Genomic DNA, 20068 nt, shown 5'->3' with positions numbered 1-20068 from the left:
AAAACTGAAAGCTCTAATGAGAATTTAGGCACCGGGCTGCCTCACTTAGTGCCATGAAGTTCAGTTACGATAGAGCATACAAACAGCAGGCCTCACTCTACTGTATTATTAATTAGCTTGTGTGTAGCCACCGTGCTGTGATTTTACAGCATTTTACAGGCAAAAGTGCGATTTAAAAAGTTTTGAACAGGTGCCTGCCATTTATGTCATCTTCTCCATACGTTTCTAGGATTAAATGGGCTAAAGAAATGTGCTCAGATGTTCAGTTCTTAGCAAGAGATATATTACTGGAGCTCTGACATTTACACCCAATGTAAACAGAGTGGATTCGAACACATTGGGTGTAGTTTTCTCAATTTGCTCTAAACTTAAAACACTTCATGCCAAATTCACACCAGCAATAATGCATTCTCTGGCTTGAATTTTAAGTTTCATTCTTGCACCTTTATGTGCACAATAGCTTCCCGCACTGTAACTCAAGCCTAGCTTTAACAATCATCACAATAACCAGGACTTGTAATTTCTGTTGTTCGTTCCAAAAGTGTACAGATGTCTCATAACCTTGTGAAAAGCATGCAGCGAGCAGAGGGGCTGAAGGTGGAAACGGTCTAATGAGATACTTCTGCCAACAAGTTTCCAGTCTTCACAGCCAGCAGCCCCAGTCAGGAGAGCAGAAGACAACCGAACACAATTATTGTGAGAAAATCAACACTTTTCCATGGAGTCAGGATTTTACTAGCGTGAGCTGACGACAGGCATTCTCTTGTTGTGAGTCAACTTCTGGGCATACAATGTTGATCACAGATAAAAGGAAGAGGTGTTCAATGGATTTAAGGATTTAGATGAGAGCTAGTAGTAGTTGGTTCTTGTTAATCAGGTGGAGAGATTGACATCTTGACAGGTGTATCGAGGAACAAGATGCTAAACTGGTGAATCAGTTACAGGTATCATAAATGTAATCAATCGATTTTTTACAGGTGAAAAACAAATGTGTCAGTGCTTCCTGGTGGACAAATGATATAATTAAAACACTGTTAGTATGTGACCTTAAATACATTTTTGGCATTTCTGTACTGCATCTTCCATTTACTTATTGGCAAGCGTCCACACTTAAACTAATATATCTGCAATGAGCTCGTACACAGGGACAAATAGGCCAGGCTGATGGATCGCTCCGGCTCTGTTGGAAAGGCCTGAGGCTTTGTGTTTCCTTCTATGCCTCCTTTTCAGTTCAGTAAATGAACACTCATCCATGACAGATGTCTGATAGTGTTTTATCGAATGAGAAAATCTATATTATATTCTAATTGGACTGTTCCAGTAGGACTTTTCTTTAAATTTGCTCTGAAGGATTAGTGATTCAGTTTCAGGGGATATGAGGAGAAAACTGCATATTATCATGCGTCATCCTAAAGGACTGCTTTTTAGGTTGTTCCTTACCCCTGAAATGGTTTGAAGCACTGGCTCATATTTTACAAACGAGAGCCTAAATCAGACATCAGACCGTCTGTTTCTCTGCAAATGTAGAGGTGAAAACTGTGTCTGTGGTTGCATCTGATGATGCTCGCTCTGAGCTGGGGCCGCCTGGTGTTGTCTTCCTCCCTGTCAGCAGTGTGCGGATGGTGCCCACAGTGATGCGCGCTTACAGTAAGTGAAGGAGTGATGTTTCAGAGATGGATAGCATTTCCAGTATTTATCGACTGCTGCGAGGCGGCCCTGGATGACGCTGCATTCAGATACATTAGCGGTAGAGGGAGACTTGACGGCCTGTCGGAGAGAAAATAGGGGGCTGAGAAGTGAGGAGGGCAGACGCTGAGACATCGCCGAGCTCATCATCGGACACAGCGGCATCGATCGCAGGCCTGTTGCTGTCCGAGCTGCTTCCTGTGTTTTCATTGTGCTATCATTGGTAGAGAGCAAACAACAACGTCAGGGGGAAAGGCGGCCGATAGCTCCGTATCTAATGCGCTCGGGTCTCCAGGGAGAGAGATTTACTTGCACTAGAATGCCTAAATGCCACTGAATAAGATGTTAGTGATGGAATGGGAGCAGTAATACCTCGAATAAACTTTCTCACAACACAATTATGTTGCACAACACGCACGGTTCATTGCCCAAGCTATTGGCTCACATTTGTCTAATGGTGGTCTTCGCTGGTATTAAATGAAATCCAATTTCAGTTGTTAGCCCAGGGCCGTTCCATTTACACATTCCATATTTTATCCCAAGGAGCAGCGCAGTGAACGTTAAAGCCAAGCCTGTAATTTTTCATCACATCAACTGACTAAGCAGTTTGACTTTTAGATGAAAAATAAGCATTTCGTGTTGAGTGTATAAATCAGGGGCCCTGATAACATCGCAGAGTAAAACCAGGAAGCCTGGGAAGTAAAAGTGGCTGCTCTGGGTTTTACTCAGCAAATAGTAAATCCGCTTATTGATTTAGTCAATTCGGGAGTGATTACTGGCTCGATTCTTACAGCCTGTTATACATTTTGGAGGTGAGACAACCCTTATGTTTACATTTGGATTGCGAATTATTCCTTAAGTTCTGCTGGCAAGTTTCTAGCTTCGTCACCTCCAGCTCCTCTAGGTGTGTGTGGTTACAGGCAGGATCGGTGTGTGTCTGTGCATGATACGTGCACCTGTGGTAATCAAGTTTGCACACATGGATCTAAATAAATGAACCGTATTGTGCCTGTGTTTGTTTTTTCTGTGTTTTCGGTGAAAAATGAGATAATTTGTTACAATTCAATAGATGAAATGATTGGCTAAAGCTATCAAGAGGAGCGACTGCTGTGCGATGTCTCCACTTGTCTGAGGAACATGTGCACAGACTCCATGATTCTTCTGGTAATTTCCACACCACTACGCATGAATTATGTCCAAAGGGCTCTATAATTTCACACAGATGTGAACTATTAAGACAACTATTATATATTACATGTGGCACTCCCTCACAGACAGTCCATCACAAACATCAAACATGCCTTCTGTTATTCCCACAATGAGGACATGAATATTTCAAATTACATTACACTCATATTAAAGGATTTTTTAAACATTCTTTTACCTCAAAAACAAATGTGGAGCCTAAAATAATAAATATTCTGCTACAGACACATTTATTTTCATCTGCGGAGCAGGGCTGTGAGATATGTAATACAAAATCAAAGGGTTCGGAATAATTTTTGTGAAACATTTGTTTCAAAGCTGCGAAAACAATTTCATTACAAAGCCAAAAAGCAGGTGTCAAATTTTTCCAGTATGTGTTTGTTGTGGGTGGCTTGATAAATGAGAGGGAATACAGACAGGGAAGGGGAGAACTGTAAATCGACTTGCTTTTCCCACTGAGTTACATGTTTCAGCTCAAGCTGTTGAACTGTTTCACCTAATTAAGGGAAAAGGTGCCTGATTGTCGAACGAGCTCTGGGTCAACCGTCCAAACAGACACAGGGTTTCCCTGCCAAGACTGCAAGGCCCCTGGATTTCCCATCAGCCAGGGGAGCAGATGGTTTAACATTCGCTCAAACGTACATGGAGGAAGACAAGGACGTCTCATCTGCTTCTGTCAGAGTTGAGGGACTAGCAGGGACCACTTTTGGTGCAAGCAACAGTTTGGATTACGGTACAAAAAGTGATCAATTGGATTTGCTGTTTGCTGATTTCTTGTTATTGATTGATTTCCTCATGCGGTCAGTGTGCAACTTCTGAGCGTGTAGACTAAGTGCATGTGACGGAGATTTGATTTTGCACTCGAGTTACACTTAAGACTCGACCTTCGCTTGGCTTCACACTTAACTCCAGATGACCGACTTGTAAACTGTGAGCAGCTATGCACAACTGAATGTCACATTTCAAACTGCAGCAGTATTGAATGAGCTGTTCCTGGTATATAATGGTGACTGTCCAAATTTCATGTTGTTCCATCATATTGGTGACAGTGCAAAGCATCCAAACGTCCACATCTGCTCTTACCTTTCTAAGCTTTTTGAATAGAAGATGGACACCAGAAAGATCTTTGTATATGCTGGTTATCATCAACCGTGTTTCTCTTTAAGACGAGCTAAGTAACAGCTGGATGTGGATATCGCCTCTGGCTTCTGCAAGTCCGTCTCCCCTGGACAGGATTCACCCCGAGTTGGGAAATCCTTAAAAAGTACAGGCTTAGCTATAGTGTTGTGATGGATGTGTGTGTGAGTCTGGTGTGTATTTTTGTTGACAGGAACAGCAGAAACATCGGTTTAGATTTAAGCCATCTGTATTTATCATTTATCAGACAGAGCGGCTTAGCAGTACAGGATATAAGGTCATGAAGAAGAAGAAGAAAATGTGGAGGGAGTGGATGGAGATGACACGAGTGATGAAGTGTGATAGCGGAGAAGAGTTTGTGAGATTTGGACCAGTCAGCAGGGTGTCTGTCTCCATAAGCTCTGTAACAGTGAAGATTAGATTTTATATGTAAGCTAACCTGTTTTCTGTCCTCTACTTTGGTGGAGTTCAGTTCATTTTACTCTTTTTTTTCTGTCTGCAGCTCTTCCTTTTCTCTCTTTGCTCTCCGCATGTCTGTTGTACGATAGAATTTTTATTTTCTGCTGTCATACCACATCGTATTGTTTTTCTGCTTTACTGCAGTATTAACACTGTGACACAGTCACGGTGTATTCACTGATGACTTCTTCTCTACTTACACCTTTTAAGAAAAGCAACATTGCGAAATTCATCAGTGAAATATGTGTTTCTAGATGCTAGGTGGAGTAGTGATTAGTCACAGGGCAAGTTGTACTTCAGCGAGCTTGCTAATGGGACAATAAGTTGACAGCTTATTAAAAAGACGGATCGACTCATAACTGTTTGCAAACCTTTTCTCTTTTGTGGAGTGCTCATATGCTGACAGGAGAGGGTTAAAGAGTAATTGGTAAAGAGGAAGAATATAGCTGCACAGGCCAGGTCAAAAGACAAAAAAAAAAATCCACTTTGACCACACCAAACTTAATAGCTGGGTGGCCAGATCTGATCAAGAGCTGGACTGATAGGTCGAGTAATCGATTAGTTAGTCAACAGACAATTATGTGGCACTGATTTTTAATGAAGACTTGATGGCCTTAAGTCATTTTTAAGAAAAACAAAAAGCAATTCTCTGGTTGTACTTTCTCCAGTATTGAGATTTACTGCTTTCCTCTCTTATACATCATTGAACGCTTAATATATTTGGGTTTTCAACTGCTGGTGTGACAAAACAAACCCTATGAAGAAGTCACCTTTTGATTTGTTGCAATCTTTCTACTTGTTACCACATCCAACTGTGATGTAGTGTTATACTATATGCCACAGTTCCAGTGGAATGAAAGTATTTAGCTGCAAAATCTTGTTGTTTTAAATGCTGGTGTAACCATTCATATTAGTACGTAGAGTTTTGTGATGTCACCTTATTCCTAAACAAGCTCTGGCCACTTACCTGAGCAGAGGTCTAATCAGCCAGCATGAGTGAAAACACCTGTGTGGCTGAGCAGGACTTTGAAAGTATCACTGCTTTGAGTACTTCTTTTGGGCTTTTGATGCTTTTGTTATTGCACTCCTTATGATTTACACGAAGAAACATTACAGCTTGTAGAAACAACTTTAAGTACATTTTCTCATTACACTGATTGCGCAAGGTTTAACCAAAGCATTCACCTTGAAATAGGTGGCTTGAAAATGTGCAGTACGTCCCTCAAAGCAGTGCTGTGGAAACCTCTCATGCATTATAGCAGCAGTTTTGCCTGACAGATAAGAATCGCCTGTTAATGCAGCTTTTTTACAGAGATTATTTCTTTACCAAAAAGATAAAACTTGTATTAGTATTTAGTAGGGTGTATATCAAAAAGAAACAAACTAGAGCCATGAAAGTAGCACAGAATAGGTTTGATCTGCACTGTCCTTGCTCGAGTAAGCATGAAAAAAGCAAATTGTGACACCTCTTTGTACCTCTGCTTCTGCCTCAATGTGGCGTTAGGCATCACAGATGGAAAACAGTCCACTTCAGCAAAAGGTCACTGTGCTTGATTTACTCCAACATGGAAATAGGACCATGGAAATAAGCATCAGCAGCTGTGAGATACACGCAATACGACGTTACGACTACTGTGTGTCTTTGTCAAGAAAACTAACCCCTCATTTCATTTTCTCACTCGCGTTTACTTCATGTGGAAAGGTTGTGATTATGGTAATTGTGTCTTTTTATCTCTCTCTACTTGCCTCATTGTCTTCAACAGCCGTCTGAGTGGGTGCTTATAGCCTCCCAGTGCATCTCCACTTTAACCGAGGTTGATCTTTATCTTCATGTGCTTTTGCGACTGATAACAAGACTGAAAGGTTTGAATGGATGTTGAAGGTGGTCCAGAGTCACACATGTTTGCATTTCCTGGTTTTCATTTTCAAAAAGCTGAGGACAAAGTGGGTCGAGGCAGGAAGGATAGACAGTTTTATGTCGGTGTTGTTCTGATATGACAAATAAATCTGAGGTTTCGTTGCAATTTTCAGTCCCTTCTCTCTCTGAAATCCTCCTTCAGACGGACAAAGAAGCTGCCAAGTTGAGCATAAGTTTGCCATATAAATGTTGATCGCGACCATGCAGTCAAAGAACTGAGGTGTCTGCTGTATCACTGCAGCCTTCACACCACTCACAAACACACAAAAGAGCTTTCAGCACGACAGCCACGGGAGGGGTGTGGGTGCACATGGAAAATATGCACAGAAGACTCCCCCCTCCTGCTCTGGCCATGCACTCCCTCTCAATCACGCTCCAGCAGCACAGAGCAGGTAGTTTGACCAGGGGCAGTCGACCGGCCCCTTCTATTAATTCCCACTGAATTATAAAGCAGTAAAACTACATTTATCCAAACACCATTAATCACAATGGCTAGGAGCGTCTATTTTAATTTTCTTTCTGGGGGCATCTACGGGCAGTTAATTTGCCATTTAAACCCCACCTGTCTGTGTCAACTAGTCCGTAGAGAGGTGGATAAATGTCGTCCAGTAGCTTTTCCAAGGGTTGGGTTGTAGCCATTCCTTCATGCATTACTACAGTCACGGACAGGGCATGCTAAAAAGGAACCACTGTGCAAACGGTCCCGATGAATTAAGTAGAGGCTTTTAATTTCTCCAGGAATGCTGCCGGTACATGCAGCCAAATGCCCTGATTGTTTATTGTGCAGCTTGTCTTATCTGTGGATTTGAGATAATGCATTCATCAAATGGAAGTAATTATATCTGCATTTAAGAAATATGATGATGGTGTTTTGTTTTTTTTTGGGATCTTCCAGGTTTTAGACAGGGTGTTGAAATAGCCTTAAATGACAGTATTTATTCCCAGAAAAATAACTAAATAAATGCTGGACCTTTTTCAATGTGATCTTGTAGATTAGTTTTGTTCTATGCTACTGATAAGCATTGATCAGTTGCAGTTGGTTAAGTGGATACCTGCTTTTTTGACACCTTCACCTGGTGGTCCTTGTTCACAATCAGATTTCTGATGCACCGCAGAGCTCACCTGTGTAGGAATCACTTGGTGTGGGGGTTTTGTCTTGTGCTGATGGCTAGATGATTAGCTGCATAAAAAGTGGAGAAAAGAACAATTTATTGGTTGTTGGGTCAGATGAAAATGATAAAATGAGTAAAATCTCTTTGTTCTTGTTTCTGCTTGAAGAGATGCTGTGTATTGAGCATCTCTATTGTGTTTTCTCCTCATTTTCTCATCTCTATCTTTATTTTACAACAAGCTTTCTGTTCTGTCCTCACCACAAAACAGCTACAATACAATGGAGTAAAGTGTCCTGGGTGAAAACCATTTTAACCACTTAAAATCTGTATTTTTACTTTAAAATTGGATATAATTTCAAGCTGAAATAATCTGCATGCCTGCTACAAAGTTTCATTTAAAATCCTTTCATGGCTTTTGTCACAAACACATGAAAGAAGTTGCCCATTCAGTGACCACCCTGTGCAGTAAGTTGTGTGGCTACACCCCTTCCCAGTCACCTCAGGTTCACGCCTTCCAGTTTATATCGTTTTTGACAGATTTGACACAAACCATGTCGTCCAAGCCGCTCTCTTCATTAAACATTTCCTGCAGCTTTGGTACGACATTCCTACACGCGCTCAGTGCACACACACAATTAGCGCTCGTTATAGAGCATGTGATATGGTAAATACACCACCATTTTCCCATAATTACAGCCTCCTGTGAACCTTAGAGGAAGCTAGTGCTCTGGGTGACTTGCCTCATGTCTTGAACATTTAAACTTCCCTCTAAATGTAACGCATCCACTTCTTCTTTAAAAATATGCTCTCTTAAACTCAACTTAATTCTTTAAGTTTAATTGAAGGCTAAATTATTATCATGCTCATCCTGCACTCTCCACACACAGTTAGGCACACACATACATTCCGTGCTTTTTTTGCATTTTTCCTGTTTCTTTGACCCTTTTTTCTGTCACTTCCCTCTCTGCTGGTTATTCAGCACATCAGTGGCTAGCAGGACTAATTGGAGCAAGAGACAGGTGGAGCCACTCTGTAGCAATCAGTCTTGTTAGTGGCAGGACTACAGCTCACACTAGGTGATCTTTTTGTTTTTGCAGCGTGAACACTGGAAGGAGGGCATGAACTTTTGACACACTCACATATGGGGCCCCTTAGCAGCCTGCCAGGCTTCACTTATTGTGGTTAATGTCAAGGTTCTCTGTGTAACACCAGTTACTAAGTCAAAACACCTCTCTCCATGAATATGCTTTGGAAAGAAGACGATATCATGCTATTTGAACTCTGTAAAGGTAGTCTACATGTCATTTGAACTTTTTTCCCCCTCTGTGTGTGTTCATCCAGGTATTAACATATAACATGACGCTGCCCTTGCACTGAGACATGACTCAGAATCCCAATTTTCTTGCTGCATTTCTTCAAATGGGGCATATATCACTTAAAGGTTCACTTGTTTCTCTCTTTCTCTTTACCTACGTCTGTGTCAGTGTGTGTGGTAAGGCACCAGTTCAGTAATGATGTGTCGGTGTGAGCGTGTCCACTGTGCGCAGACATGTTCCGGTATAATGCAATCAGGCAGGTGTGAGGGTCACAGCCAGTTTGTGGGCCAGCGTCTTGACCCCTGCTGTCTGCTTTGTCTGACCGTCAGAGGAACCCCTTAATTAGACCCTTTGGTTTGCAGTGTCTGCCCGACGCAGCCCAGCAGACACTCGGCAACAATCCCTTCATTAAATGCTCCTGGTTGACTTGGCAAGAAGAGCCTCGGTTTCCCAATTCCTGCTGCACAAAGGCCACGTTAAGGAAATCTCCTCTAATTTTTCACTTTGAATTGTGAGCACCTCTTCCCTTTTTTTTCCACTATTGAGAAACAATGTGTAATCCTTTAGAAGAATATTCAGATTCACCGAGTTGCTATAGATGGCTTGAACTGTCCTTTATGATTGGGCCCTTTGCCTGTCTCTACATGTAAATCAATGCAAAAAGTGTATAACTGCTTCTGCTGGGAAAGCTGTGATAATGCAAAAGTGTGCTGCTGAATTGCAACAAACAATAGGTGTAAATACATTCATGCAGGCTAATGTATTGTGCACGCACTTGTTAATGTACTACACATAAGCCTATGTCAAATATGCTCTTTCGAACATTGCTTACATGCTTCTTCTCCTCCAAGTAGTATTTGTTCAGAATGATTAATTGTAGCTTTACACACGGTTGCACAGTGTTATTTCAACAAAATGTTGCCTTTGGTCGGTGTATTTGTGCAATGCGAGTACATTACTATTATGTAAGACGCCAGAGTAGAGTGATCAAGTGGCCAGAAAATGAATGGGAACAGAGCTGTGAGGGAATTAACTTAAGTACAGCTCACTGGCAGCCAGGCCTGCTGACAAAAACAAGGAGGCTCACTCAGTAGAGATCCAGCAAGACCTGGCCCAGTGACCTTCAGTGGTAGAGAGACTGAGAGCGAGACAGAGCGAGAGAGGGGAAGGATTTCATTCTGCTGTTCTTGGCCAGTGCGCATGGTTGCCCCGGCCATGGAAAATCACAGAGCGCTTTTTTAATGGCACCTTCAGAACCAGACAGACACTTCTTTACATGGAACCCATCTGTAAGGTTGTGTGGCTGTTTTGTAACCACTGTGCCCATGGGTGAAATCTGAGCCACAGGTGTGTGTGTTTCAGGTGCAGGCACCAGTTGGTCCACAGAAAGGGCCTTGTGCATTGTTGTAATCGCAGCCTTTCAGGTAGCCTCAGTGTTAGTTGTTAGAAATAAAGAGATTACAATATTGCCCCCCCCCCCCAAGTAAGTGATGTGATAAGGTTTTCATGAAGAAGCTACATCAGTGGGTGAAAAGAGGGTGTTTTATGAAGAAATCTGATAAGGTTATTGGCAGCTGACCTGATATTTTAGCTTCCACTTTGTTATGATTTACCACAGCTGTGGTTGTTCAATAGAGTCCTCAGTAAAATTAAAGAATCACTTCAGGGTTGTTTCACCAAACTTGTAACAACAGAAGGGGATGATGTCAATTTGTAATATACTTCTAACAATTGTGCATTTGGACAATTGTTTGAAGTATGTTGTATTAAAAATGTAGCAAATAAAAATAAATGGCAATCAAACTCTGTCTTTCGAAACAGTCCATGCAACTGCTGCAGTTTAACATTTCTCAGTGATTTGCGAGACAGTGTGTGGTCTTCTAAAACATAACCATAAATAACCATAGAGCACACATTATTGTGAGCAAGTTGAAGGAAACAAAGCCTGTGTAATAAAATGCTCTCAGAAATGTTATAATTATCAGTCTGAGCCACACCAAAGCTTCTTTGACAGCCTACAAAAACAGGGTTCGCCAGCTCACAGTATTACCATTTACACTGCGAGTCTACTGCGAGCAGACCTACAGCCTTGCCCAGAAAGTTCCCCAGTTCCCTGAAGGTAGCTTCAAGATTCAAACTGTACCAGTAGAATTTCCACAGTGAATAAAAGCTACAAGTTATTGCTGATGTTCATATAATCAGTAATTTAACCAAGGGGACAATCATTTCAATTGTTAGACTAAGGAATAGTTGAGTGAGTACACTAGCTACTTCTTTTTTTTCTTCTTGACGACAGAGAAAAGCAGGTGGGTGAGAACGGGGACAGTTGAACCTCATGTAGTGCCCCCTGGGTCATGCAAGGGCCATTATGAATCACCCAGAGAACCTGATCTGGAGAAATCAGAAAAGACTACTGGCAGCTTGAGAAGTGCAGGTGTCCAAGAAAAAAACTGCAAAGTGCTGAGCACTGGCACTGCACACCAGTGAGTACTGAATTCTGCTGGTTTAACTGTTTAAAAAGTGCTGGTTTGAACATCAGATAGCAGAATGGTGTGTGTGTGTGTGTGTGTGTGTGTGTGTGTGTGTGTGTGTGTGTGTGTGTGTGTGTGTGTGTGTGTGTGTGTGTGTGTGTGTGTGTGTGTGTGTGTGTGTGTGTGTGTGTGTGTGTGTGTGTGTGTGTGTGTGTGTGTTCGTAGCATGCATTTCTACACGCTCAAAGATCCTTTAAATTAAACGTCAGTTCAGACAGAGAACTGAAGTTGCTGTTGCATTGGCTGTTTGGCAATAGCTGTGCTGCTTCGTGCTTCACAGTGATTGGCTCTTTCACCACCTGTGTGGCCATTGCAACCTGACAGTTAACTGTTACTCTTCTGATACACTCATGCCAACACTGCTTGCTGTTGAGGCTCCCTCCACAACACCAATCTTCTTGTTGGCGTCATTTCCACTGCATGGTAGGGCTCAGCTTGGCTAAATTCATCTAGCTGAGAGCTGTTCTTTTTTGGTTTTCCATTGGCGGAAGTTGGATATTACCTGGTACTTTTTTTTGGTATCACCTCAATTATGTTCCAAGCGAGCTGAGCTGAATGGTTGAAAGCTGGAATGACCCTAACCCTAAACAGTCCGGACCACTGAGAATCCTCACTTGCGCAGCACAGGACGTTCTGCACAAGCCTGCCATTCTTAAATAGCCAAGCACCTCCCAGTAGTAGTGTTCTGTGTTTGTTAAGATGCAGAAAGGAGTATAGCAGTGGAGAAGGTGGATTATGTTGAGCTTTGTAAGGCAGCACAGGGAGTTTGCATGGGATCTGTCGTAGTACAGGTCAGAGAGAGGCTGGGTGATATATATTCCGTGAGATGATAGAGATTTGTCTACTTGTAGAGATTTGTTAATTCGTTTTAACGTCTCAGCTTGGAGCAGTCCTACAAATCAAAGAGTTGGACTACTTTAAGGCATTATTGGATTTGCAGGATTCTCCATCAGTGTGATGAAGTGCCTTGATTTCTCCTTTGTTTGATTCACTGCCACCAAAAAGAGACCTATCATTTCATTTCATTTCTTAATACCATGTGACAGATTGCTGCTTTACATGCCATCTCAGGGTTTAGGTTGCTTGACTGGATAGAAGCAGTGTTAAGTGAAATGTTTATGAGTATTAGAAAGGTTTTGACATTTACAGCCTGACACAGACAATCGTCTCACAGAAACTGTGTTGTTGCAAGAAACTTAATTATTACCTGCACACTGTGCATCTATATGCATGTCTGAATGCTGTAAATTCAAGTATGTGGATACGTCATGTTCCCTCCTCGTTGTCTGGAACAGAGTTATGAGTCACACAGAACAGCGATATCTGACATAATCTCATAGGAGCATTTCATTTTGTGTTTGAAACTCGAGCTGAGTGACGTGCAATCATAACATAACTCGCCAAAACTGATTGGACTGCTGCATTTTCCCAAATGTTATACTGGCCAGCAACATAAATATTGGCAGAAAAAGATTGAACAGAAGTGATCACGTTTCAGTGTTTTTCAGTATCTCACTATGTCGTCACATCGTGAAAGAAAGGGACAGTGAGACACAGTGAGAGAATGAGACAGCGTGACAGACAGAGGGAGGGAAAGGAGGGACAATCTTGCTGTGACAGCCTTTTCACTCCTTATGAATGACGTTTTTCTTCCCCCACAGCATTCTTTGAGACTTCAAAGCGTCAATCTCAGCAGAGTGATTTGGCCCTGCTATTGTGTGAATCTTGAATATTCATCAGGGTCTTTCTTTGCCTTGAGGACTGAGACTCTGCAGGGATCTCACAATATATTGCCATTATATATAACAGTGGTGGATATAGATGTTGTCTGATGTGTGAACATGGGTGTCTGGATTTAGATGGATGTATACTGTCCAGTAGATTAAGCCTCATGCAACTCCTTCCTTCTGTGCTGCTTTTCCTTTTGTGTTCCCTTCATAGTCCCTTCACAATTCTGATCATCGATCGCAGAACATTTGCTGGCTCCACTTTCTCATATGTGAGGTATTCCCCTTTCGCATGTCACTGTAAATTGAAATACCTTTGGGTTTTGGACTATTGGTTGGACAAAAACAAACAATCTCAAGCTCTCAACTCAGGATTTTGGAAATTGTTTTCACTATTTTCTGACATCTCGTAAATGATTCATCCATAAAACTAACAAACTGAAAAAGAAAGTGACTAAATAAAAGTTGCAGCGCGAGTTCTGCCCCATGGTACAAAAGATGTTGGTGCCTCTTCCAATTTAACGAGGAGAGGAAGCTAATCTTTGTCTAGCTGGATGATGAAGATGGTGTCACGCTTTCTCCGCTCTTGGACCCCGATTGGACCATATGGGGCGGACAGCTGTGCTGCCACGGTAATAAAGTGCTTTCCAAGATTCTGTGACAGCAGTTTTAACTCTGAGCTGCTGAAAATCCTCCCAATTTCACAGAGCTGAGGGTCAGTTTGGCCGCGGCTGGAACATCGCTCATGATACGCATTCCATCTTATGCCCAAAGTAATTTCATCATCTGTGTTCTGCCACGGCTTTTTGTTTCACAGGTTAGCGGTGATTTTTCACAGTCATCCATCCCACTCCTCTCGCTGTGCGATGAAAGGTGTGTTTGCTCCATTAAAGTCCTTTTCTGAAAGAAAAAACGTCGCTCATTTTCATGGTGCATTGTTACACTACTGCTAGTATTATTGTAAGGTCTCTATTTCATAAGCAAATGTTTGCCTCATGAAATGGAGACAGATTATTACAAACAACCAAGCTGTATTAATTGATCTATGACTGCTGGAGGGCAGAATGTGGGGAATACAGACTCTCATAATAATCTCACAGCTAAACTGCTCCACACACCTCTCTCCCAGTCGCTCCCAAATCAAAATTCAACGCCCACTGTGCGAAGAGGTCAGAGCCAGAAGTGGAGCATCGTGGATGAAAGTATGGTGTCAGCAGAAAGGGTATATTTACAGTCACCATGACAAGTGAAGAGCTGCTGGACTTGATTTATCGAAGTACATGGTGTGCAGAAACTGCCTATTTTTTATGTGGAGAAAAATATGTTTTACACAAATTTTATTCAAAGAGAAGACAGAATTATGTTCTCTTTGATGTGCATGGTGTTTGCAGAGCAGATGGTCTCTGTGTGGCCAGCACGCAGCTCCTCAGAGGATGGTGTCTGTTCTTGTGGCAGCGAAGTTTCTGTGATATCTATCAGTACAGCCCTGCGAATTTACCACTAAATGCTGTGAAACAGGCTTTGTTGGAAGGACCTTGAGTGTCTGCAGTTGAACATCTGCCATGCTTTGCTAAAATTGTAGGGGCAGTGCGTCCGATCGGCAAAATGAATACGGCATTGTATCTGCAAACCATGGATGTGTTGACACTTTACATTTCTTTATGCTCAAATTTGACATTTATTTCAAACTTTAGGTTTCTTTATGGTCAAACTTTACGTTTCTTTAGGTTGTGACAATTCTGTGGTTAAGGTCTGGTTAGGTTTTGAAATGTTGATGCAATTCATATGAAATTTAGAGGAGGGGTGGTGAGGAGCGCTGATGTGGAGTTCATCAGTCTGGTGGTCTTTTCCAATAAAAGTCGCTGTCTCAACACATACATTGAAAAACTTTGCTTGTATGCTCATTCTAGTCCTTCTGTGTCGTCCATAAGAAAGTTTATTTGGACCTTCAATTCAACTAAAGCCACTCACTAAAAAGTTCTGTCCCTGTGTACTTTGCTGGAATAAGTTGGCTCACAAGACAAGATCTGACTTACAGGCTGTCTTTCATGTAGCAAAGAGTCATTTTCAGCATGTATTTAATAATTAAAGAGGTACTCAAATAACTGCGTTACTGCACTTTTCATACATGTCCCATAATACACTCAATAGCATTTTTAGTTGGACTGGAAACACCCGTAGCCATTAAATTGCATGTTTGAAACATAGGATTTCTGTTAGAAATGTTTAGGCTTCAAAATCAAGCCAAGTTAGCCAAGTCAAGCCTGTGATGAGTAAAACTGAGTCATAATGTGTGAAATCGCTGGAGTGGCCCTTTAATGCAGCTTTTGAGTTGCGTTCTGGTGCTTGCATGTCTTATGTGACTATTTCTCACTCCAGTTGCAACAAACATTGTGGTTTTACAGAATGATCGACGTGCTGACAGAACAATTTCTCCGGCAGTATTAATCATGCTGTAACTATGTGCGATGACAGATGGGCTCTGCAGTTAAAATCCTAACTAAGAGAGGGGAGGGGACGGAAAAGGAGGGGAAGTGAAGAGTTAATTTCACTGAGAGCAAGTCTTCCAACCAGTCTGCCCCACTTTCAACCCCTTTATGTGGTGGAGTGACCCCCCACCTGCAGAGCCGCTCACTGCCCTGGACCCCCCATCCCTGTGGGCTGAGTAGGCTGTCTGAGAATACAGGGAGGCTCCATGCTGGGCGTTTGATGGAGCGCAGAAGGGTGTGCGAGGTGCACTGACCCCTTCACATTGCTCCCCATGCACTCGTGCTCCAGAATAGGCTGACTTATCACATGTAATACACAGCAATGCACAAATCAGGAGTGACAGCCATAGGGCCAGTGGAGCACTGGAGGGGAGAAGTGGCTTCTGGGAGCTGCTGTTCCCACCCAGTCCAACCAACAGCCAGTGTTTGAAATGTCAGCAGTCGGTGCTCTCAGCGCACACTTTATTATGACTGTCTGTGATGAGAAATAAAAAGTTTAAAGGGTTTTCTTAATCAGTATTGGTCATGACAGTCAATCAGTAACACTGTAATCAATTATGTTATATAGTGATGTGTATATCATAAAGCAATGTCACAAATGAATCTTTCAAGTATTGTATGTATGTAGTCAGAATTGCTGCAAAAACAATACATTTGAAGCAAGTATAGTTATGTTAGATGTCAAATACTGTTGACTTTCATTTTTGAGAGGCGTCTGCAAGTTTCAGTCAAATGCATCCACATTTTTCTCCACACAGCAAAAAAGAGAAGTTCATATAATGACTTAAAAAAAGCATTTTCAAGCTTTTGAAAACGTTGTGCATCGGGCTGAGCAGAGGACAGGTGTGGGGTGGAGAAGCCCATTTGGTCGTTTAACACCACTGTGAGTTTTTTTTTTCTCTCCCACCATTTGGGATAGATAAACATCCCTCTCTTCAAGAAAACAATTACATGTGTGATTGTGGCATTTCGGTCATCTCTGACATGTTTATGATTTCTGTAGGTGCTGTGTTGAACTTGATGTAATCTGTCTAATAGCTCACTTAATCCTCTTAACTTGTAACCCACATAAATCTTTCACCAGTGGAATGTGTCCCTATTGTTACCGTTTTTTTCCCCCTGTGGTATTGCATGTTTGCATGTGTGTCTGTGTGCGTTGGATTAGGGTGAAGTTGCAAAGTTGTGGCGGTGCCTGGAGGTGTGAGCTCTAATCACCTCTAATCACCTGACGTGTGATGGCCTGATCCCTGCAGCTCTACAAGTGTTTGTGTTTTCACCCCTTTCACACACAGACTCACATGAGGAACTCCAACGCGATTCGGCCCACGTCTGAACTTTAATACCAGACTCTTGGTTACAGATTAATGCCCGGTCGTTGCCATTCAAACAACACCTGTGTCTGCAGCTGTAGCTCTGTACTCATTACATCTTTTTTTGACTGTTGGGGGTTAGTTTCAGTTCAAGGACTTTTTTAAGGTGGTTGTTAGTTGCAGCGTCGCTTTCATCCTCCTGGTGAACATCTCACTATTCACTAACAGAACTGATTGAAAACTTGTTCTCTAAATTCATTTTAAACCCAATTGACAGGAACATAATTCATATCTGGCAGAATAAGCTGTAACAAATCTGTAGCTACCTGCTTTGTGCCTTCCACACCTTTGGGAATAGTGTTGCTGAGCCAGGATGGATAACCCACATTGACCCGTTCACACCAACCTGGGTTCAAACAGTTCTGAGCCCTGACTTGCTCTGCCTTGCAGGATTTGTTTCCAGGAGGTTTTACCACAGTATATGTACATGTCCTCTGTAGGTTTATCCACCTTAGTTCTTACTGCTGTTTCTGCAGCCCTCTTGGCATGCTGTGTGTTTGTATGCCTGTGGCAGTAAGTCATAATGCTTTCACTGCTGCCTTTCACACCTCGTTCAGCCCTGTCACAACCACGGCCCCGGTTCACACCCCGTTGGCCCTTTCAATTCTGCTCTCCTCTCTGTGAGTGGTGTTAGAATCTGTAATGTGTATGTGTGTGAAAGAGAGAGAGGCTGTACACAGATCCAGATATACTCAGCTGTTCCCTCTGTAGTGAACCGGTTATAGAAAGGGCTGGACAAATAGCACAGTGAGAGAGCAACTAAGTAACACCCTCCTCCCCCCTTTTCTCCCCTTCTTCTTTCTGTGTCCGTGTCTCCCAGGCTGTCAGTGTGGAGTAGTGCTGGAGGCTGCGGGGCGGCTGTGTGCTGTGGGACGTTCCTGAGAGCGCACAGAGGCACAGTGGCAGTCACTCACAGAGAGACACTTGTGCAGAGAGACTGGACTGGCGCTCTTTCACAGAAGGATATAGGACACGGCCTCACACCTCCGCCTCTTTGCACGGGCGTGTTCGTTGTGGCAGCACCTCAGGGATTTGAAGGAGGCGGGCGACTGGGGTTGGTGCTGGCATGATGGTGGTGGTGTGGCTGCCTCAGGAGTGGGCCTGGCAGGCTGTTCTCCTGGTGACCGGAGTGGCATCGCTGAGCCGTGGTGAGTGAATAAGTCACTGCATGGCTGAGGCCTTCATGTGATTGCTTTTAGTCTGCTGAACCGTAATATAGAGCTGCAAGAAGCAAACTGAAAGAATTTGTTTTTAAATTTCGGGACATTTCCTTTGTAGGTATTTATATTTGAGGTTTAGGGTGCAGAGAAGGTTAAATGCATTCCATTTTTCTGAAGTCAGATGCATGTTTTCATGTATTGTTAGGTTGCAGGTTGATGGTGCTAGCTGTGAGGTTATCTGTCTATTTTTTACCCCGTGGTATTTATGATGAGCAAAAGCTATTATGATCTCCACAGGGGCTACCATGAGAAACGGGTGTGCATTTATCTGCCGTCTCCTCTCCTCCCCCAACCCCCCCTTGGTCATGTTTTGAATTGTTTGAAGATGGACAGCCAGTTGTCTTTTACGATGAATGCCAACAGTGTCACGGTGCCCCGTAAGGTTGTGACAGGCGGGAGGGTCGACAAGCTCCCATACTCAAGAAGATGACGCTTGTGCATTTGTTCTGTTTCTCATCACAGACAGGACAGAGACATTTTTGGCCAGTATGAGCTTCTGTATGAGTACGGTTCAGGATTTCATTGTTTTTCTGTGCAGATGAAACAGTATAGTTTAGTCAATTTCTTTAAGTTGACCAGTGACAGATAAATCTTATCTTATTTTTCACAATGTTTCCCAGTGGGGCTTAAAGCTGAAACGATCAAATGATTGACAGAATTATCAATTAAGTAATTTCTTGGTATTATATAACAGTAAACTGACTATCTTTGGGTATTTGACTGTTGAAAACAGGCCATTTGAAGATGCCACATTTGGCTTTCGGAAACTGTACTGGACACTTTTTACAATGTTATCCACTGATCAATAGAAAATGAATCCATAGATTTATCAGTAATGAAAATAATCATTATTTGCAGCCCTACTTGTAATAGTTAATTTGGACAAGCTTAACCTTTGCAGAAATGCTCAGTTGTCAAATACTTACTAAGAACACAGTTGGGTGTCAGGCTGTAAAGCCAGCATCTGGGTGCACACAGACACCCACCCACGCACACACACGCACACACGCGCACACACTTGCACACACATGTACACAAGCACTCCCTTTTTAAATATTGGCAATAAGAGATGGTCTGGAAAATGTCACCATATGACTCTTTGCTGCAACTGAATTTCCTTGAAATGGCAGATGGTGTGTCTTGTTTTATTTATACTCTGATGATGCTGCCGTGGCCTGTTAGAAAGTACAGTAGTGTGTGATACATCTATGTGTTGTACATGTGTATGTTTATAGTACTCATTTGACATAGATTTGTCAGGGTGTTAGTGTTTTTCCCTCGTACAGTGAAAATCAAACATCTCAGACCAAAGTTGTAACCATATATTTATAGATTTGTCATTTAGACATAAACTGGAAAGCTGTAACGGCAGGAATAATGCACAGGTGATGTGATTATGGTAAAAGCTAAGGTACATATATAAAGGTAATCAACTTCACATTGGAAAACAGAGAGGTTTTGATTTGAATCCTGGTACAAAGAGATGCTTCACTGAAGGTGTGTCAAAAATAAAGACCAGCTGTAAACATAGGGGTTCAGAGCTAGCTGTAACTTTCGCAGTTGGTCACGAAATACCTCAGCTGCTGATGAACGTTTCTTCAGACAATTTCCTTTGTTCTTGTCTCTGCAGACTGAGCTAAGTGTGTCTCATCAAATATTAGTCCAGCCAGTTTGAGGGTCAGTAGACAGATATGAAGGATGTGTGAAGACGGAGTGAAATTGAGACATCTCTGAAGAGTAGCATTGATTCGCATTCTCCCAACAGTCTGTCTACAAACTGACTGGAGGCAGAGTTTCTGCTTGTTCCTGTCTGTGCAGACTGACACATCGTAGGTGAAATGAAGCTGTGAGCCTTCTTGAAGAGATTTCATACTGAATCTCGCTCTGCAGTGCAGGG

General features: G+C 42.4%; 1 protein-coding gene across 1 annotated transcript in view; it reads left to right on the top strand.

The window, feature by feature from the left end:
• The window catches only part of bmpr1bb (bone morphogenetic protein receptor, type IBb), a 50847-nt gene that overhangs the window by 16967 nt on the left and 13812 nt on the right, over positions 1-20068 (top strand). Inside the window, exon 4 of the mRNA XM_070989473.1 lies at positions 17772-18099. Coding sequence (XP_070845574.1) covers positions 18018-18099 — 82 coding nt within the window. The 5' untranslated portion in view covers positions 17772-18017. The remainder of the gene's footprint in view (positions 1-17771; positions 18100-20068) is intronic.

This window comes from Chaetodon trifascialis, chromosome 20 (genome assembly GCF_039877785.1).
Source record: "Chaetodon trifascialis isolate fChaTrf1 chromosome 20, fChaTrf1.hap1, whole genome shotgun sequence".
NCBI classification, from domain to species: domain Eukaryota; kingdom Metazoa; phylum Chordata; class Actinopteri; order Chaetodontiformes; family Chaetodontidae; genus Chaetodon; species Chaetodon trifascialis.
This window is presented reverse-complemented; position numbering and strand designations above follow the sequence as displayed.